The 23,316-nt window shown below is 27.7% G+C and overlaps 2 protein-coding genes across 3 annotated transcripts in view; one reads left to right on the top strand and one right to left on the bottom strand.

Annotated features, from left to right (window-relative positions):
* The window catches only part of LOC122719648 (tRNA dimethylallyltransferase), a 119,090-nt gene extending 113,697 nt beyond the window's left edge, over positions 1–5,393 (top strand). The window contains exons 6-9 of the mRNA XM_043945640.1: positions 4,127–4,223; positions 4,656–4,769; positions 4,882–5,067; positions 5,158–5,393. Of these exons, the coding sequence (XP_043801575.1) occupies positions 4,127–4,223; positions 4,656–4,769; positions 4,882–5,067; positions 5,158–5,295 (535 nt within the window). The 3' untranslated portion in view covers positions 5,296–5,393. The remainder of the gene's footprint in view (positions 1–4,126; positions 4,224–4,655; positions 4,770–4,881; positions 5,068–5,157) is intronic.
* Positions 5,394–8,134: 2,741 nt separating this feature from the next.
* LOC122719651 lies at positions 8,135–23,100 on the bottom strand. 2 transcript variants are annotated; one of them, XM_043945646.1, is made up of 7 exons: positions 22,790–23,100; positions 17,953–18,315; positions 17,422–17,542; positions 15,962–16,137; positions 14,005–14,091; positions 10,213–10,307; positions 8,135–9,616 (listed from the first exon to the last, which is right to left on the bottom strand). In XM_043945646.1, the coding sequence occupies exons 1-6, from the start codon at positions 22,848–22,850 to the stop codon at positions 10,213–10,215; spliced, it is 903 nt and encodes a 300-aa protein (XP_043801581.1). In that variant the 5' UTR covers positions 22,851–23,100; the 3' UTR covers positions 8,135–9,616. The 2 variants fall into 2 exon arrangements, with proteins under 2 accessions (XP_043801581.1, XP_043801582.1); XM_043945647.1 differs by lacking the exon at positions 14,005–14,091.
* Positions 23,101–23,316: the final 216 nt, after the last annotated feature.

Raw genomic sequence — 23,316 nt, 5'->3', positions numbered from 1 at the left:
GAAAAATATTCATTCTAATAAATCTAGTTTAATCTAGTTTAATTAAAATGTAAAACAGATTGATTCTTTATTTGATTAAACTTCCTTCAAAGATTGAATCAAAGATTTTAATCTATTTAAAAGTTTATAAATCCGTGGAAAAAATTATTCTTTTCAAATTAAAAATTAATCCAAATTAACAAATTATAATTGTTCGATGATAATTGTTCATCTAAACTGAATTTCCAATGTAAAATAAAGTGTAACAATTTGACTTGTGTCAAAACGTAGAATTTATCATAAAAAAAAGACAAACGTGTATTTGTAATGTAAAATTTGTAAAAGAAACAATAATTATTTATCCAGTTTATAAAACAATAATAATAAAAAAAAACGCCTACTCTCTATCGAAAAAAAAAAAATTATCATTTAAAATCACGCACGATCATTATTCAAGAAAAAAAAAATATTTTGAAATCATTGTTTGAACAAAAAAACTTTACGTACACGATCAATTTTTTATTTTACAAAAGGAGAAGAAGTTAATTGGGAATTGAATTTGACACACTTTCGAATTCTTGCAATACCAGCCAACATTGTGACTTGGGGGGAAAGGATAACGATGCAGCCAATCAACATTTCACGTGATACGATATATCGTAAGAAGTTCATAACTCCCTAACGTGAAACAAGTAAACGATATTTACGACCGCATGGCAACAAGTAGCAAAAATAGTTGATACCAGTTTACGTATGTATGCATTCTCGATAATCATTACTGTCACCCATCGTTATCTTAATTACTTGTGCCACTACCACCACTGCCCTGTATTAGTTGTCATTATCACTGCACACCTGCCATTGGCATCAGAATATTATTATTATTATTATTACCTGTTGCAATATTGTATTGTCGCATTTTTTTTTTTTCTATTTTAATCCCGCGAGAGATTGAATTGATTTTATCATTAATTTCAAGCTTGTTAATGACATCCATAATCGCTATAGATAATCGTGATCATGCTTAGAATCAATGTGTAATTGATTCGTGGAACTTTGGATGGACGAGGCGAGAAAACGGAGAGGAGAGTGAGTAAGAGAGAGAGAGAGAGAGAGAGAGAGAGAGAGAGAGAGAGAGAGAGAGGCGTTAACGAGACTTGTTGCAAAAAAGTTAATGGGGTTTTAAATGGGTTTAAAAGTTAATATATGGGTATATCGATGTGTCACGATGTTGGTCAATTTGCATTTATTTTAAGAGATTTACTGCGGTTGAAAGATTCCAACTGGTCGCCGCTTGTTAATTATATCAACGAGATATAATGAGCTTTTCGTAATTTATCGGATTATCGCACGAGCGTATTGTGCATTTGTAAAATAGGATTTTTTATTAAATTTATGGAAGAAAGGTAATTAATTATCGATTATAGTTTCTGCTTGTGATTTGTTGTATTTGTTATTGAGGTAATGAGATTTTTAGGAATAAAACTTGAGTTGCATATTAAATATATTAAGCATAATTTCATGGTTCGTAAATTAATAGGATTTTATGAAAAACTTTTGAACGAGGAATTTCATTAATATAAATAAGGATAGTGGATAAAGGATAATGAAAAATTTCTAGCTACCATCTCTATTTTTATTATATTATTATAGAGATAAAAATATTAGTAGATATTTTTGATAGATAAAAAGAGAGAATTTGATAAACTATTAATTTTATCATCTTCTCTCTATTCTTTTTTAATTATCTTAAATCTTATCAACAAGTTCGAAAATTTAATCATGGTAAGAAATTAAATAATTAGTTAAATTAATTGAATTATGTCATTCAAAAATTAATTCATTCAAAAATTATATCATTAAAAAATTAATTTGAGCTTATGTGACTTAAATACATATATGTATCATTCATTATTGTATATGTCGATTATAACAAATGTTCATTAGGAAATTTTTTAAATGGCACTTTTTTTTTTTAATTGAAAGAAAAAAATGATTTAAAGAATTTTTTTTATCGAAACAAGATCACTGTAATTAAATATTATTTCATTTAAAAAAAAATGCGAACGACTTATATAATGAAGGAAAAATATATCCGATATCGAGCTGTTTGATGAAAAATGACACTCGAAAAAGAATTAACTTTTCATTTTATTTTTTCTAGTGGAACCATTAATCTTCTATCGTAATATACCTGCTTCTTGTACATTTTTAGTGTCAAAGAAGGTAGCTGGATGTCGTATTTTAGATAGACACATTGTAATGCAATAAGAAATGATGTTAACTCTTGATGATTGTCTTCTGATGATCATTTAAAAATACAAATTTCGTGAATTCTCTATTAAATATTGATTATTCGGAAGTGATATATCGCGTGTTCTTGTAAATTTTTTTTTTGCTTTCTTTATAAAAAAAAAAAAAGAATATAGTTGTATAAAAAAAGAAAACATATCGAAACGAAAAGGTTATTAAAATAACGTTATTAACGTTGAAACCGTTCTTTTTAATTTCAGCAGTATATCAAGTTGTAAAGATCATAGGATGTTAATTAAAAAAAACTATGATTTGCATTTCGTACGAGTAGATATTATAATTTGATGTGTTGAATATCATTCTTAGGATCAAGAATGATAATTTTACGATGACATGAGAATTTTCGCTTGATAAATATATTTGTGAATGACAATGTAATAATAATCGTTTGACGATCTTTTTTTTTCAATATTATTGAAATTTAAAAAAAAAATTCAATTTGTGCAATTGTGTAACAAATATAAACTTTATTTTCTGTGGATCGTAATTTTTGCTTAATATAAAATAATACTGATACACATTCATAAATATTTCAGAAATTCATAAATTCATTTTTCATGTTATTCGGCCATATATCCAACTACGTCAATACCCATTTAACATTTAAAATTCTATTGTATTTTCGATAAATGTTTATCACTTTTGTTTTTATCATCGATAGTTCAACGTTTCAACGAAAATAAAATACAAAATATAATTAAGAAAAATAACCTTATCCAAGAATCAACTTATCTATAAAATTTAATCGACTATACTTATCTCTATTTTTAAAAAAAAAAATTCTAACTAATATATTATATCACTTTTCCACTTCGTTCCATCCGATTAAAAATCGCAACATTATTATTAACTTGAATCATAATCTGAAATCACAATCGATCTCTCGAACAAATACATTCGAATGAAAAAAATTCTCATTATCGGATGTTAGAAAACATCACAAGTACACGAGAGAACTTAAATCGTAATCTTAACCAAGCGAGCGTACGAGACAAGACTTTTTGATTCGACTGCCCTGTTGACACCCATAGAGCACAGTTCACGTAATTGTGCACGTGCACACCCATACCATCGATAGATTCAGATTTCTACTCGGCAGGTACATATTTGGCATTGACACGTGTGCGAGCAAGTGAGCCTTTTTCCCGCCACGTAAGCTCGGCCTCGCTTCGCCCCGTTATCACTATCCAGCTGTGATAAGATGGTTGTAAAATGCAGTCACTTGCGAGCCGTGACACGATCGCCACAGAACGTGATCTCGAGACGTGTTGTTTAAAGACTATGGAACGAACCCTTGACGCTTATCTAAAAAAAAAAAAAAAAAATTCATCTTCGAAATTCTTTCTTTCCTCAATTTTTTATCAGCGATGAAAGAAGTTTTTTTTTTTTTGATATAATATTGGGGTTGATAGTCTGATTGTAGGACCGAATGATGATTTTGTTGGTTACGCACGTAATAGGAAATCTTTGTAAGTCTTGCACTTGTCGATGATGATATTTCTTTTATTTACGATTTTTATTGGTAAAAGTTTGATTACGTAGATAGTTGAAAATCTTCTAAATCCACGAATACCCATTGTAATATATATATTTTGAATTACAAATTACACAAAATTTGAATTAATAATAGATATATCAGTGATACATTTTGATAGAAAAAATTACTTTGATATCAATATCAGAAAACAAGAAATATTCCATATTATACGAATATGATAGGTTGTTCGAGAATAAAATAAAATTGGCGCGAATGATTTGAAATAATGGAAGAAAGGCTGCGAATAAATAGATTTGAATAAATTATTTATTTATTTATTTTTATTTTTGATTTCAGATCAGTCGATTATACGAAGGGTATTTTTCAAAGTATCGGCTTCAAAGAGTTTCACGATTACCTCGTGTTGCCAGAAGAAGAGAAGCGAGGGAAAAAGGTGAGCAGCAAATGATCAGTGAAAAAGCAAATAAGATAAATAAAATGATATAAATTTTGATCTATTAGTATTTTTTACCTAGTTTCAAGTTCTCGTTGGATGTTACAATTTGAAGATAAGAATGATAAATTAATTTTATTCTCTTTTCTTTTTATTTTTTATATTTGCTTGTCTATATGAATTTTGCTAGAATTATATCTAATAGATTACAATTTTCAAATTTCAGATGATTAGAGATCAGAATTGATATTGGTTTTGAAATTGATATAATTAAATATAATTATTGTCTATGGAAAGAGTTGGAGCAATGAGTTTTGACAAAGGAAACATAATATGTTCCTTTCTACTATTAATTTTATTTCAAAATATCAATTAATAATTATATTAATATACATGTATTGATATATATATAAATAAATGTTTCATTTATAGGGACAAGAATTATTGCAAAGGGGTATTGATGATTTAAAAATGGTTACGAAGAGATACGCAAAAAAACAAATAAAATGGGTTATGAATCGTCTACTTCGTCGCAGTGACAGACAAGTACAAAGTGTTCCAAGTGTTATTTAATAAATAGTTTGTTTATTATTTTTAATAATATTTTTTATTTTCATAATATAAAAATATTTTGTATTTTAATTTAAAATGATTATAGGTACCACCAATTTATGCATTAGATTCTACCGATGTGAACCAATGGGACAGTTGTGTATATGAACCAGCTGTGGCAATAATCGAGGCTGTGCTAAGAGGAGAAAAACCTGAACAAAAACCTTTAAACGAATCAGTGAAGAATAAAAAATTCAGTGATAGTAGCAATGAGGAAAGACATTTTTGTGATGTAAATTTTTGTATTGAATTTTTAATCTTTTAATATTGATTTATATTTGGATTTCGATTAAAATTAAAAATTTCATTTTTTTTCTGACAGATTTGTGATAGGATATTTATTGGAGAATTTCAATGGAACATTCATTTAAAAAGCACAAAGCATAAAAGGATTGAAATAAGAAAAAAGAAATTGGAGGCACAAAAACAGGTAAAAAATATAACTGAAAATAAAGTCTGATATATCATTATGTGTGATTCTATGTTATAAAATAATTTTATAAAATAAAATATTTTATGAATATATTTTATATTTTTAAATAAAAAAATGTTAAATAATTTGTTTATCCATATTTTTGCTTTTTTATCAAGCAAATCAAGAAAATGTTGTGTAATAAGATAATATAGAAAATTGATTATTTTTTTATGATAAATAGATTTTTATTAATAAGATGAAATAAAATAATAAAATGTTCCTAAAAAATTAAGAATATCATTATGACATATAAGAATAGTAAAATATTTATACGATATAAAAAAAATATAAATATATGTATAATATTTATATATATATACAATATATAAAAATTATTCAAATTATATATTTAACATTTAATGCATTTTTTTATATCACATATATTATAATTTTGAAAAACAAATAATGAAAATATATTCATTTAACATTTCGTATCAAGCGACGAAAGCACGCGTTCTAGACAAGGAGAGCAAGTAGTAGAAAAAGGATAGAGATAGTATAAAACTATTGAAATCAGCGCCATCTGTAGAGTGCCGTAAATGAAACTCGAAAAGAAAGGATAGAAGATAATAGAAGAAGGATAGAGATAGAATAAAATTATTGAAATCAGCGCCATCTGTAGAGTGCCGCAAATGAAACTCAAAAAGAAAGGATAGAAGATAATAGAAGAAGGATAGAGATAAAGAATTAATTACTAACGCCATCTATTGAGTATTGAAAATATTTCCTTAAAAAGATATTCAAGAGATGGCGCTAATCCTCAATTCTTATTCTGCTTTATCTTTCTAATAAATAGTTACCTTTGCATTCGAGAGATGGCGCCATGTATCCGATTTTAGCTACGCTTTCTATTAAATAGTTACGTTTGCATTCGAGAGATGGCGCCATGTATCCGATTTTAGCTACGCTTTCTATTAAATAGTTACATTCGTATCCGAGAGATGGCGCCACATACCCAATTTTTACTCTCTTTATCCTTCTCACACTATTTTCTGTCCTTTCTTTACGTGTTTCATTTGCGGCACTCTGCAGATGGCGCTGATTTCAATATTTTTACACTATCTCTATCTTTCTCTTATTATTTGCTCTCCTTGTCTAGACTTGCTCTACGGAATTTATATGCATAAGAGACGGACTTTGATTTTTTAAACTTTTTTCCTGATTAATTTCATTGTCTTGATTAATCTTTTATCTAATTTATTTATTAAAAATCTTAGTAAATCCATTTTTATATGTAAATACGAAATTTTATATGATTATTTTAGTATGATTATTTATGTGTCATTTAGCTATTTCATACATATATTTACATATACATATATTTTGATATCATAGGAATACATAAATAATAAATTTTTTTTTCTATATATCACAGAAAATATATACATATATATATATATATATATATATATACATAAATTTATAAATATTAAAGAAATATATTTTATAAATATGTTGAATATTTATAAATATAAATCAAATGTTTAAATAAAAATTAAAATAAAATTCAAATATCCCAATAATAATAAATGCAAATAAATAAATGCAATAAAGATAAAATGAACAGAAAAAATATGAAATTAAATAAAACGCATTTATTAACATTTTTATTCAACTTTTTAAATATTACAAAACACATCATATTAAAATATTAGAAAAAGTATCGAAGAATGAAGAATTACGAGAATTCTTTATAATAAAGCAGATAAAATAAAAATTAGAATTTGTTAGTAAGAATCGCATATTTCCTGCCTCTAAAATAAATCCTTGAGAAGGATTCGATATAAACAAAAAAAAAAAAAGAAAATAAAAATAGCATCAAAACATGACAAGCAGAAATCATTTAAAAAATATGAATTAATTAGAAGAAAAAAACATTAATAATTAAGAATATTAAATTGTTAATATCAAATAAAGCATATACTAAGACAACTATTATTCATGTTTGAAAACATTACAAAAATATAAACCTGATTTCTTAAAAGCTATTATAATTGAAGAGAGAAATTATCAGTTATTCTATTAATTCGAGGTATGTATTATATTCATATTTCTGATATTATCCCTTTGAAATAAATTTAATTCACTTATATATTTTTACTTTTCCTTTTTTTTTAAATATATCTTGTTTTTTTAATTATTATTTTTTTCTATTTTCTTTTATTAGCGTAGCGAAGAAGGTGAATGTTAATTATCGATTTTTTTATATCGAACATCTTTTTTTAGAACTCAATGTTTCGTGGAACATTCAATGATATAGGTACACCATCCCTTTGGTATAGAAATATATTTCATTTTACAAATATGAAAAATTTTTTTCTTTCCCTAAAGCATAACTAGAAATTAATTATACTATAATTTAATTTAATTATACTATAATTTAATTTAATTATAATACAAAATCTTTTCCTTTTTCATTTTTCTCTTCTCCTCTGATAGACTTCTCATCTTTAAAGGACTAGAAATATTACAGAAATTTTATTTACAATTATAACATATATATAATAATTTTTTTTCATTTCCTTTTTTTTTGTTCAGTGTTGTTTTCACTTCGTGTACATCCAGTTTTGAGAACAATAAAATTTAATTAATAATCAAGCAACAAAAGATTTAATATAATATATTCTACTTGCTTCTGAATATATAAATAAGAGAATTTTTTTTTTTTTTAATATTAATTTTAATTTTAATAAGTAAGTTTCAATGTTAACAATTGAAAGTGAAAATTTCTTTTTCGAAAAAAAAACACTGGAACAATCGATCTATAATATTAGAATTAAAATTAATATTAAATAATTTGAATAATTTAATATACATGTATAAATAAAATCAATAATGATATAATTTTTCCAAAAATATCTATATAATTTCAATAATTACAAAAAGCAAGTCTGAAATTAATCAATTACATTGATTTGGCAATTCTGGCATCAACATTGATTTTTCTACAAAAATTGGCTGATATTTTTTCACGTGTTATAGTGAAAAAGATACTATACAAAATTAAACTTAATTTTATTAGTCACCAACTTTGGTACATATCCTTATTTTTATTTGCTTTGTCTTATTTTATCACATTCCTTTCTCTTTGAACATAATTAACAAAACTCAATGAAGATAGCAATTAAATATTTCATTCAAACGCTGATTCATTGATTGTTTCTTTGGACAGCAATTAATGTAATGGCAATAATAGAAATACTTGACTTTTCATTGATTCAAACTCATTGATAATGTTATCGTCTTTTCTGTATCCAAAATTGCTCTAATTTATTATTTGAATTTTAAATTATTTTTTTCGTCAGAATATATATTTTTAATTTTCACACTGTTATAGTATTTTCTTCACGTTTTGAGTTTTGGAAACATGTATATAATAACACGTATAATAAATCGTTTGCAATATCATATTACAGAGACTGTACAATTCGTTTTCCTGAGCTAAGATGCTAGAATATCTATTCTTCTTTCTTAAATACAATCGAACCTCGATCTATTGACACTCATTTTTCCTCTTTCTTTTGTTTCTCTAATTAATAATTCTTTCCACCACTCATTTTTCAAAATTGATATTTTATTTTATTGATATTTTATAAAATTCGATTAAACTTTGTTTATCATTCGTTTAATCAAGGCTCCATTGTATTAATCATAATCCTCGCATGTTTTTGTACTTATTTACATACACATATCAAAATAATTACACATATAATCATTTATCTTTTTCTCTTTTGCATGTTTTATCATCGTATTTTTATATTTATACACATATATTACACACATCTTCTCTATTGTACCTATATCATATTTAAAATTTCATACAGATTTCTTATTCATTTAAACAATGTATATATATATATTATAAATCTGACATCGAAGAATAACAAACAGAATCTACAACCATGACTCGAATTATATTACGATCAAATCTTATTTACAAAGTCATATGAATATTTATCTATAAAATTTTTTTCTTTTTCTCTTATTTCTCGTATCAACATATATCTATATCTTTGGTTTTCTTTTAAATCGTGCTCAATCATGACAACTAGAATTTCATTAAGAATACAAATAAAAAAAAAGAAACACTCTAAACAACACATTACATCTTATCTTGTTAATGTATTGTGTACCTATATACGTGTGTGAATAGTTATAAACTTTTCAATGTGAACAATGAACTTTGATGTTCAGACACTTGGCTCTGTCTGTATTTTGTGAAAGAACATTTAACATAGGCACACCGTGTTTATCGATAAGTATCTTAGGCGTAGTACAAATGATTCTGATAATTCTGCTTTGAAACCTGAAAACAAATATTTCAATAATAAATTTATTAGATTTATATTAGATTATATTAGATTTTATTAGATAAATTTATCCAACATATATATGAAATAAAAATGAAAAAGAAGTTATACGAAATATATTTATAATTTTAAGATTACGAAACTTCAGTAATTTGGAATTTAAATTAGGAAAAAAAAAAAATTATATTTGATATTTAAATGATAGTTCGTTAAGGGAATATATTTATACAGAAAAGATTTTCAAAGCGAAAGTTGAAGTTTCTCAGAAAGATTTGTTACATTTATAAATATGTAAATTGATTTCTTTTAATTAATTACTTTGAAGGAAAGAGTCTTTGAAAATATTGTGCAAAAGATTTTCAAAGTTTGTTAAAACTTGTCAAATTGGAATAACGAAGTTGGCAGATCATTAAAATATAAAGGATAAAATGGAAATTATTTGGATTACATATATTCAGCTTTGAAAAAAGTTATAATTCTTTGATGCTTTATTCAAGGTATGTAAATTAAATCAATATAAAATATCATATGTAAATATAGTTGAATTAAAATATAAAAATTAGTCTGAAAAATATAATATTAATTTACTTACCTAATTAAACGGTTGAAGATAATTATATATGTGGATTAGTGGCAACTGCATAATGGCTAGCAGAATATTAATTGACAATTGACCAGACAGATTTCCTGCAACGAAATCATCATAATGTAATGCCAGAAGAAGGTATACGTATTCATTAATTAATTTTAACAATGTTCGAAATATATTTTCATATATATATTCTTTCTAATTATTACTATATATACTAATAATATTAAAAAGCTAACGATTTATCATTTTTCAGATTCCAAATTTCTTTTAGAATTGTGAACGTCATATTAAATTATTTATTTACTTGTTAAACTTCCTTTTTATTTAAGAAAATTAATCAATACCATGGATGTCATCTATCTTGCTATGCTAATAATATTACACTTTTCTTTGTAGTGAAAGTTATCACGCATTTTTATCTTATCTCTATTCATTTTTACACGAGAGAAAAATCTAATTATTATAAACGATTATTTTTTTTTTAAATTTTTTTTAAATTCAAGAGATTTCGCTACGATAGAGAAATTGGGTCGAAAGGCCACACAATTCATAAGGCATCAAGTGTCTTACAAATGTCAAAGGTGCATAATTCTAAGCTATCTGAGAATTCCTCTTTTAAATTTCACAAAGAACATCTCTCCAGTTCCTTCCTCCTTTTGAGGTCCATAACAGCATACTTTTTTTTCTATCTTCAATATCATTTTGAAATCGGTCAATCGTCTCGTTAAAACTCGATAAACATGTCGATAATTTACCCATTTTGTTGGAAAATATACAGTACAGTATTTCTTCTAGAGGTCTAGATATTTTAATCGAATATCATTTTCTATAAGCTTCGATTCCGTGATCAAAAGTTTACGAGATACGATGTCACATAACACCGTTACACTTATTTTAAGTCACGAATCGCTAATGCTAAACTGCATGTTTTTTAAATTAGGGAAATTTCTTCTTCCTTTTAGTCTCTCATCCCTGCATCAACAGAAAGGGTTTCCATTAGCAGTAAGAATTAACTCCCTTCCACGGCTAATTACTTTCTTATTTGTGAACTTTCTTCTTTTATCTATCGTTTCCTCCATTAACTTAAGAAACGGTTTCATTGCTCGAAACTTTTTCCCATTGGCCGATTTAATCGTTTGCCAAGATAAGAAAAGAGAGAAAGAGAGAGAGGAGGGATGATTGTAAGGGTGGATATAGGAACAGGCAATACAGGATGCTTCAAAAGGATGCTTCAAAAGTGGATAGATAGAAATAGAAAGAGAAGATGTAACGGAGATATACTTTAATATACTTTAAAAAGATGAATAGAGAAAGAGAAAGAGAGAGAAAGAGAGAGATAGGGAGAGAGATATGAAGAAAAGATGAATGTAACAGTACAGTACAGAATGCTTCGAAAGAATGTAAAAAGGTAGAGAGAAAGAGATTGAAAAAAGGTGAATGTAATACTATGTTTCAAAAGGATGTCAAGGGTGGATGAATAAAGAGAGAGAGAGAGGGAGAGAAAATCTAAGAAAAAGACGGACATAACGGAATGGTATAAGATGTTTCAAAAATGGGCGAACGTAAAATTTAATCGTTGATGAAAGAAGTTTTGAGATGAGAATAAGGATCTTTTCGATAATGTTCGATTTAATCATTGGATGGAAGTTTGTTCCGCAATGAAGATATATCTTGGAAAGTTCGGTTAACTTAATGGAAGAAATTTTCCACGAGGAAAAGGATGTTATGTATGGAGACATGTTAGTTTGAACAATTTAATAATAATCTTCAATGGAAGTTGCCTTTCCTGAAAATGAAGTTCCTTTCCTTATTTTCAAATGCACTTTGTCTTCCTTGTTAAACATTCCTTGTCCAAATGAATAAATAAATTTCGAATGAATTTCTGATGATTCGTAATATTGAATTTTGAAAAATTCATTTACATTTACGTAAAATTAATTTACTTCATGCTTGAATATTTATCGTTGATAAAACTAACTGTTCATCGTTCGAATTTGTATAAATATTAATTTCAATGAAATATTTACGAAGAGATGTATAGTTTCCATTATGAAGCATATTGTAAACACTTGATGTTTGTTTATTTATCCGATGTTTAGGAGTTGTGTGTATATTCTTTGTATCATATCATATGCAAATATTGGTTATTTTGCTAAAGCAAGCGGCATAGTTAGCATCAATATTTTGCTTAGCAATGTTAAATCTTAAAAACAATCTATTTTGGATGAAATTAAAATACTATTTTTATTTAAGTTTCATTGATAAAGCTTTTAAGCGTTAATACATAAATACAAAATGTCTCAGAAGAAATACCAAAATGCAATAAAGTGCTAAAAACACGGTGCTAAAAGCAAATTTGTTCAAAATTTCGTTCGAAGTGAATTAAGTTTTTTAAATTGAAAAGAAATTCACGTGTAATAATATGTATATATACAGAAATTATTAATTTTTCGTACATTCTATGGTTTAATATAAGACGAAAATCAAGAATATTTATTCATTATTACTTATTCACAGTTGAAAATCGATTAGAATATCTGTAGATACGAGAAAACATATAAAAGATTCAGAATAGCTATTAAATCTATTAAAAATTATCAATACATCATTAATAACATCGTAAAAATAATATTTTCTTCAAAAATAAAAATACTTATCGTATGATTTATCTTAAAACTCGATTAAAATTAAGTAAACTTTAAACCGCTATAACTTCAAAGATATTGATTTCCAACCAACGAGTGAAAAATCATTAGAAGCGTAGATTCTTATCCTTTAAAACACTTTTTTATTTATCTCGATACGACTTCTGGTTGTCTAGATATTATCACATAAAGAAAAAGGTAATTTTTGATCGTTTACTATCTCTATCCTTGTCGTTTATTCGGATCTCTCGCTCGCACTTCGTCTCAGTGACCTATCCCAAACTCTAGACAAGTGACAGACGCGATTCCTGGAAGTAGTAGGCATTTCCAGGAAGAAATAGGTCACTGGGTCGTGGGCCCATTCATAAATTTCACACTTTAAAGCGTTACTTTGAATCCTTATATCTCGGTAACCGATTGAAATATTGAGATAATTCAAAAAGTGACTTCAATGGTATACTTTTCTCTGTGTTTTGAATAGGTTTTGACGAGCAAATCTTTAATATCTTTTCACATTTTTTTTAATGAAAAATCGAAGTTTCGTTCGTAATTTTGCGTGACTGAAGTGTATAATTGTATTTTTTATATATTATTTGAGTTTTATAAAGAAATTTTTTTTGAAAATAAAAATTCTCAATTTTCGTCTTATTTGATAGAATCTCTTTGATATACAAAACTATTACTAAATTACGAAAATACTAAATAGATATAATAAACATTAAAAAAGAGAATTACTTCAATAAATTTAAATTTACAAAGATAAAATAAATTTAATTTTTATTCTCGAATTCTGATTCTGAAAATTCATTGTATTATTTCTAGAACTTCTCAATTAAATTTTATTAAGTTTTATTAATTTTAGAATTTTACATTGAACGAATAAACAGTTTCGGTCGATACACGTGAATCCCTTTTTATTGGAATTTGAATCGTTCAGCCTCGAACTGAGTCAAGATAGAAAAATCAGAGAAATCAGATCAAATTTAAAGTGTCTAAAGCAGTTTTCAAATGTTCATCAGCAAATTCAGGAATTTGGAATCCTATATGCAAGAAAAACAATACCATCGATCTTGTCAAAGTTTCCAATTTTTATAAATAATGGCTTATGGTGGTGATGCGAATAAGAAGAGAAATTTACAAGCCTTACCACCACCATTGCCAGGCTCTGAGTCGTTTAACGTTTGGGTCTCCATTTTGTGCAGCAGCTTCGTTGTAGTAGTTGAAGTAGGCGGCCCTGCACAATAAACACCACATATCGCGTCCATCAAGTAGTAAGCATATATTCCTCTATCAATGTAGTTAAAGTGTTAGAAACAGAAGCAGCCAATTATGATTTTAGTTCATTAGTTAGTTTGACAGTATTTTTATATGAATGCTTTCTTTGTTAGTAAAAAGCACAGCGATATTTTAAAATTTTTATGTCTCTAAATTGGTTGGTTTATTTTGAAGTTTAATTTTGAGAAGCAAATTAAAAAGAAAAATTGGAGAATGAAGGAATAGAAAATGAAAGTAAGAAAGTAAGATAAACTATGATTTTATATGATAGATTTGTTTGTAAATTGTTTTATATGATGAAATTATAAAATGTTGATCTGTGATTGTTTGAAAATGAAAATGAATTTATAATAAATAAATATATGTATAATTTTATTTCTGGATATTTGCAGAATATATATATTAAATAAAAACATATATGTACATATGAAATATTCAGATGATCAATGAGTTATTTTGTTTATTTTTCAATCGACCACGTTTAATTTATTGCATTGGTGCTTATTGCTTGTTGTACAGAACAGAGACATATACACTTACAATTGTACACGAGCCAAGGCAATTCGATTTTAAACAATTCAAATATATTTAGATGTTACATACATTGACAAGAGTTATATTATACATTTAATACATTTAATACATAAATACATTTATAAATTAATACCACATTTTTATTAGCAAAGCTTTCCAATACTTACTTCAGAGGAAGTTGTTGCAGGAAGTCGATAGTAGAAGCTCTGTAATTATTTTTAGCATAATAGCTACAAATTGTTAGAAAAGTTCGTTTATCATATCTTTATTTATATCTATAAATAATCACTCATTAAAATTTTTTAAATCATTTCTAAAATAATTTCTTCTTCAAAAGATGATATTAATATCAATCTATTTGACAAAAGTGAAGTTTTGCAGAAGAAAGAGAAAATTAATAATTTCATTCTAACTTTATATTTTTTTTTATAAATTATCACATATTCATCTGAAGTATAATTTCGAAAAACTTAAAAGCAAGGTTAAACTAAAGCAATTTAAAACCACCAAGCAAATTTATCCAGGTTATAAAAGCAAACAACTCTACCTGGTAAATATTTACATCACGAAACACGAGTAAATCAAGTCCCGTTAAAGGGTTAACATCAATCGATATCCAAGAGTTAGGAAAATAAAATCGTTAATTCGTGAGCTGCATTTTCTTTTTAATCCCAACTTTAATAACGAACTACTCCTTTTTCTTTTCTTTTTTTCCTCTAACCCTTCTTTATAACTGTAATACGAAGAGATCAAAAGTAAAACGCTTTCGATACAACGTACAACAGAGGAAGATAGAGAAATAGAAAAACAAAGATGCAATCAATTATAAAAGTCTTCAAACATTTTATGTGTATTCAATTAACAAACTATATCATCAAAATTAATAATAATTTTATTTTATATGAATGATTTTTTTTTTTTATTAAGATAATATCACTTTGAAGAGAAGAAATCAATTCTTAAATTTTCAAAATAATGAAACTTTGAATATATAAAATATACAGATATATTTATTTTTGTTTTTTGTAGAAAAAAATAGAATGATAAATAAAAAAATAGGAAAAATAGAAAAAAAAATTCAATAAAAAAAATAAAAAATTTGAAAGATTTTTTGAGAAGATTTTTAAGAATTTTTTTTTTAAAAAAAGAAAAAATGTTATCTGAAACATTTACCATGTACAACAATTTTTATTAAAACAACAATTTCCAAATTGAGTGAAATATTTTCTCATAAGATAATGCACTGAAGACTTTTGCGGCTAATTGTGGATAGATTAAAATACGTTTATACTAACTGGGATAATAGACGGTTTCGTGGGAAACGTTGTAGTTCGCCTCTGGTATATGGAGCAAGCATAAGATAGTTGTTATATCCGGTAACTCTTCGTCCAGAAAGGTCGTTCGTGATAAGACGTTGTACAGTCCATCGGCACGCTGTATAATATCGAAGGTTTGATTTTCCGGGACACCCCTGTAATGGAAGCGAAACTTGCAAAATTATCACGGCCACGTTCCAACTTGAAATATCATGCAATACGTCGGCTGAACGAGCATTAGCATGGTAATGTTATTTCGAAGACGCATGTGTAATTTTACCTTGAAATTGGGAAATACGAGAGATCGTCTATAATAATGTTTGATCATTGTGAGATGAAAAGTATGTTGTGAATGGTATAGTTGAAATAGTTCTCTTTTGTTGATTTTGAAATGAAAATTTTTATTATTGAAATGGTTGAAATTTAGGAAAAAGTTTTAACAGCAAAGATTTTTTGAGCAAAAGTTTTAATTGAAAAGAGAATTTAAAATTTGGGAAATCATAGAATTTCATTTTCAGTTTGTCTCAAATTTTAAATATTAAAAAAGTTTTAAATTATTAAAAATATATATAGTTTAAAATTACGAAGAATTTATCGAATTTGAAAGAGATTAAAAGTTGAAAGCTGTTATTATATATAATTTTAGAAATACAAAATGACGCGTAATTTAGAGATTAACTTAAAGTTAAAGGAAATATTGCGTATTACTTATATAACTTAAATATATGCCAATGTCATCCAAAAGATAAAATAATTATAATAATCAATATTTTGTTTCGAAGGTTGAAAATTTCAAAGAATATTCAAAATAATGACGATATTTATTTAATACAATTTAACTTTTGCTTTGTTCCTATATATAATTCTTCCATGTATTTCGAGCTTATTATTACAATCTGACAATTTTCTTTGTTATCGTTAAGAAGTTTCTTGTGTTAAGATAAGAAAATACTTATTTTTTTACTTTATTTTTATCATTTATAAATTTTTCATGCATACGAGTTTTCGTTATTAAGTAATGTGATAAAATATTTTTTCTAGAAAATATTAAATAATAGAAGTTGATTTTTTTTTTATTTTATTATGAAGTTAAATATTAAATTTAATATTGTATCGTAATTCGTTAAAATTTATCCTCCAATATATATTATTTATTTATTAAAAAGATTAGAATATACAAAATATTATGAATAATTTAATTTCTCTTATATTTAAACGAGTTTAAAAAAAAATAAATGTATATATTTAAATTAAAAATTAATTAGAATCTTAATTAATCTTTCTAAACTAAAATTATAACATATCATATAATGTTTCGTGAACAAACAATTAATTCGTTAACAATGAAAGAGAAGTTTTTATCAAAATCTAAAAATATCTAGAAAATGGAGTTGTTGTATATAGTTATAATTAAAAAGCTTGTTGAAGTAAGTACTTACTCGATGGATATGTTAAGAGTAGGTTGTGGATATAGTCCTTCCGCCATGCATGTTATCTCCACCCCATCCTTATCATCTATAGTTTTCTTTCTATATATAAGATCGAACTTTTTCTCTGTTGCTGGAACAAACGAATTATTAATTTATTTAATACGAGATACAATAAATTTCAATTTTTATTATGTTTAAAGTTTCACTCAATACATGCAATGAAAAATATTTATTTATAATTGAAAATAATTATTCGCAAAGAGCGTTAAAAAATTCATTTAATCTTTAAAACCTATTACCATTCATCATATCAATACTTTACATTATTTATAATTTCCACAATTGGTATACAAATCAAAGACATGCACAAGCATAAAGAAAACGAGAACGAAGAAAAAGAGTAAAGCTAAAGAAGAAGAAAATTACGTAACGACGCTATAATAAAAAATTGGATCATTACATTTTATTCGGTATAAATCAACGTTTAAAAAACAATGGCAATTAATTATTTAGTCAAAATTGGAAGCAGAATGTACTCACAATATACGATCATGGATCCGCTAGCGGACTTCTCGTCCGCAAACGTGGATATGACGCACCTATACTCTCCGCTAAGTTCGATATCAGGGTTATTTAATTTTATAGCTCGATACATTGTGTACGGATCGTCGCTGGCAGGGTACTTCAGTTCGACATAGTTCGACAACGTATCGCCGGCCAGAGGTTCCCTACCGTATATCCATTGATAGGCCACTTCATCCGCGTTAAAGAACCATTTCACGACTAATCCTTTGCTCGGCGTGTCCTCGAGATCATAATCGCAATCCAGGATCACATGATCGGTGTCGTTGGCTTTCACCATCGACGGTATGGTGACGTTTTTTATCACGAGTTGCCAGCATTCTGAAGAATAGCGAAAAAGAACAGTAGTGACGAGAAAGGAAAAAAAAAAAAAGAAGGGTTGTGGACTGCGGAGGATCGATTTACGAGGGAGAGTGAAAGAACGATCCTTTCCTTTTATTCCTATTCTTCGTGCTCAGAGTATTGAAAAAGGGATATGTGGTAGGGTAGATACTCGAGTAAGGCATTGATCGGGTTAGGATCCAGAAGAATTTCTAAATTTCAAATATTGGAAAATGATACGAGAATTCAGTAAAATTATTAATATTCAATTCTAAGATTATTTTTCCACGTTACTGAAAAATATAAAAGTTTGGGAAATTCGTCCTAATTCTAGAAAATGTCGAGATTCCTGAGAATATCGAGAATCTAAATTCTAACACCATTCCAGAGAATTTTGGACATTATTGGAAAACTCGAAAGTTTCGGGAACGCGTCCTGATTTCAAAAAATTTCAGGATTGTCAGCAATGTCTGGGATTCTAAATTCTAGGAACATTCTAAGAAATCCCAAATATTCTCAGGAATCCCGAATATTATTGGGAAATCTGAAAGTTTCGAGATATTTTTAAAAATTTCCCATTTCCGATTTTGGAAAAAAAAATATTCGTATTTCCATCTTATCCGATATTCCTGATTCTATCATTGTCGAATACTCGTGATTTATATTTACAACGAAAATTCCAGGAAGAGCCAAAATTTATAATCGAATCTTAATCGAATAATGACCAAGAACACGGAAAGTTTGTAAATGACACAAATTGTTTTCTAAACGATAAACCAATGTAGCTTAAGGAATTCCCTTGACAAAGAAGTTCGGCGATCTCATTTTGGTGGAATGAAGATTAAGAAGAGTAATACAATTGATAAGAAAAATAAATATATTACAAAGTTTATTCGACTGGTCGAATACAATGTTTCTAAACAACTTGTGCTCTATTAAGCGTAATATAACAAATTTTCTGCCGGAAAATCGCAATAGAATCGAGGACAGGCACACAGTGATCCAGTGACACACAGGACAGTTTCAATGCTGCGACGTAATGGCCACGGTGTAATTTAAAATTCCTCCGCTTCTATTAAAGGTGATCATCTCCAATAAGTGCGGTAACGCGTACAATACCTCAGTTGTGACACGAATTAACGTGTGCACATTTTTTGTTATCAATAAAATTAAAACGTAATTACGAATATATAATTGAATGGAAGATTTCGCTTTAAAATTGATTTTATTAATTATAAAATATTTGTATGTTATATGGGTTATTGGAATATCGCGACTTCAAAGGATTTTTTTTTTTTTTAAATTCTCGAACGATTTTATTCAATGAAAATTGATTTTTATCGAATATATTTTGATAGATACAATTTTTCTTTATTTTTATCTTTCCTAAAGCACAAAGGGATTAAATAAAGGATTAAATAAATTTTCAAATAAGAGTTAAAGCTAAAAATTGTAAGAATATTTCTTAGAAAATTTAATTGCTAACTAATTTAATTGCTATTTCATATTCGCTTTGATGCCAAGATTTAAGTATTCAAAATCTAATAAGCCGGATAACTAGTTATATTCGTTCTTTAACAGATTGAATTATATATAGGTCTATATTATTAATCTGCTAATCTGATATTTATACAAAATTTAAATGCAAAAACATCTACAGAATGCACATGATGCACAGAAAACAAAATATTCAAAGTGTAATAAACTTCATTTTATTTAATTCATCAAAATTGTATTGTTTTATCGAATAAATTCTAGTTTCAACAAACAATCGAAAGAAAAAAGCATTAAAAGAAACCTATCATAATTGAGAAATATGAAAGAAATAATAAAAATAGAAATGAAATAATTTATGAGATCTACGTAAAATTTAACATTTACAAATATATGTTAAGAGCTTATGAACCAATTTCAGTCATCGATTCATTGATGACACACGTTCTAAAAATTTTCGATGAATGCTTAAAAATAATCAAGTTCGTTTATACATTCATTTTAAATGTCTAGCAGTTGAGCATATAATTTGCCTTTTTATACATGCCAGTTGGCACCGTTTACTATCCAGTATTATATTAACTGTATAACGTTACCTCTGATGTAAGAAGAAACAATGCAATGAAATAAATTCAAATTTGATCAAAAACTATAATGATTAATTTAACAAAGTTTCTTTCGTTTTTTTTATCAATATAATTATAATATCATCGTAACTTTTAATTACTCTATTAATTGACTTATTTTGAATTGAATTGATTTATTCTTCGTAATTATAAATATAATTACAAGTAATTATATATTTAATAAGGAAATAATTTCTTTTTTTAAATTCAAATTTCTAAAATCCCTAGACAATAGCTCAATTTGCATTTCAAGGAAGTATTTAATCTAGTTGCTATTGCTGGACGTGTAAATTACGCGTTTACGTGCACTTAGTAAAACAATGGCGACATGTACTTCAAAAGCGATTAACAGTGACTTGAATCTAATAACTTTGTAACACCAAAGTTCCTACTGGTAAACTAATAAACAAAGTAATTCCAAAGTGATGTATCTTTATATGCAATGTTTAACTGTTGCAATATCATATGGTATTACAAAACAGGACACGTTTATAATCATTTCACATTATCACATTACAAAGATAAAATCTTCTTAACCCGATTCTATTTCTATCATCAAAAAAAAAATTCATTTCATTCATAAGTTTTCTAACTAGATCCTTAGTAATCTAATCTAGATCCTTTATATCTGCAATTATTTCACTGTTCTAGCTTCTCAAAAAATTCTAAGTAATTGAAGTTTCCACCTCGTTATAGAACAATCGCTCGTTGAATCAAATACTTAAAAGATTTATAAGAAACTCAAGAATGAAATCTGGTTCCAGATATAAATTCAAAAGTTATCTGAAGAATTCCACAAAGAAAATGTGGAGATTTTAAATAAATAACTCGATATATATAACAATAATTTTCCAATTTAAAATACGTATTGTGTCATTTTTAAAGAGGATCGTTCCAAATCAATGCTTTACCGTGCACGAGCCCTCGAGCGGTCGTGTCTATCAGCACGTGATTCACGATGAATGGAAACCCCGCATAAAGGGGAACGATTCTAAGGAAAGAAAAAAAAAAGAAAGAAATAAAAAGAAATACGGACAACGCTCCACTTCCGCGCACCTTGCACCCTTCCAATGATAAAGTTAAATTGTAGGTATGTAGGGAAGAGAGAAAAGGGAGAAAAAGCATTGAATAAGTAAAATGATAAGTTAATAAGAATCTGCATGGAGAATCTTGTATTTGTGAAAAAAGCGGTTTCTTTTTTAAAATGTTTTTCCACCATCAATCTGTTCAAGAAATCATACAAAATTATCTTCGAATTCGTTCCGAATCGAATGAAATGAAAGTATAAAACGAGCTTGATAATTATAGCGAAAAATTTCAAGCTTATACGTCAATACTCGTCTATTTTTATCTGTCGATATCTCTTTAACCGTGTCACGTGATTACAGTTCTAATTAAACGTGTATTAAAATTCCTTTTCCAGTGAAAAATATATAATTGAAGGAATCGACAAGAAGAAAAATTCGATCGAGCTAATAATAAACTAGCATTTAAAAATACTCGAAACAAAAATCTCATTGATAAAATTTCTGAAGAAACGACGAAGCTCGAGGATGAAAGAAAAACGAGACGAAGAAAATTTGCTACGTGATTTCCCTTTTCGCATTCCCGTTTCTATTTCCAAAACCCATCAAATTAGATTGCCTTGGTGGTGGAAATGAGGGCGCGAGAGCCATGAGAGCATCGCTGTTTCGAATGCGAAACGCGGGCCGAAAACGACGCCACGGCGACGCGATGAACAGAGAAGAGGACTGGCACACTCGGATCGGTGAACTGTGGGTCCGCTTAAAAATAGCTTCGAAAGCAACGTGGTAAAGCTCGGTAGAACGATGTGTGCCAAGGATACGGTCGTGGTGTCGCAGAATGTAGGAATTTTGCTCGTTCTATTGCGCAGCAAATTTTTTCAAACAGATTAATCGAAAGCTTTAAAGCTCGTTCGGTACAGGAGTGCAAACGTATCATTCGATAGGGAAAACGGAAACGAAAGGGGGAAGTGAAGAGGCACGTTCGACTTCGTTATTCTTGCGAAGAGATAAAGCACGTGGCCGTGCCGCGTGTGTGCATAAACAACTGGGAAAAAGACGTCCGGAACCCCCACGAAAACTCGCAACGTAACCGGAAGCAATTTCGTATCGGGCAACTGTATTGGCCACCTGCGGTCCTTGCATTCGAACACCGCGAAATTGAACATTGGGGCATGAATATCATATTAATTGCGCATTCGTTTGTTGGAATTCCTTTATCGTTAGAATAAATTGATCTTAGATATCGATGGATGAAGTTCAAATTCTATTTGACGAATCGATGCTTGGAGTCTAATTAATTGGGTATAAATAAAAGGGTTGCGCACCGACCTTGAACGCATCCCAGCAGAAACAGACTGTAGAGGAACCAGCATCGTGTCATCTTATTCATGGTCCGCTCGCACTTGACACTTTACTCACGACAACCTTTTCTAAGTTGATTAATTGATCTTCGTTCATATCACGACATTTACACGCGATGTCGACACTTGGTAACTCTTGTTACTCGTCGGGAATTCTTTGAAAATTAACAGTGATTGTATAGCAATGTATATTGGGAGGAAGAAAATAAAAAATTGTAGTGAGCCGGCTAATTTTGGTACGAAAATTCGATCACTACGAACCTTCCACAAGGACCAACGAAAACAAACTGAGCCACTGTTCCGCTATCCGAGTTCGTATCCGCCGGACTCCCTCCTTCCGGCCCGCGCCATCCGCCAGCGCCATCATACCTGCGCTTTATACAGGGTGTCAATATATTTATAGAACAACTTTGGAAGATCACAAAAGTCGATATAGAAAGATATTGACTTATTTATTAAGTTAGAAGCGAGTTGAAGTTCGTTCTGAAGAAAATG

Source organism: Apis laboriosa, unplaced genomic scaffold (assembly GCF_014066325.1).
Source record: "Apis laboriosa isolate Shangri-la unplaced genomic scaffold, ASM1406632v1 scaffold91_cov154, whole genome shotgun sequence".
In the NCBI taxonomy this organism is placed as follows: Eukaryota; Metazoa; Arthropoda; class Insecta; order Hymenoptera; family Apidae; genus Apis; species Apis laboriosa.
Note: the sequence above shows the minus strand (reverse complement) of the source record. Positions and strands in the feature narration are given on the sequence as shown.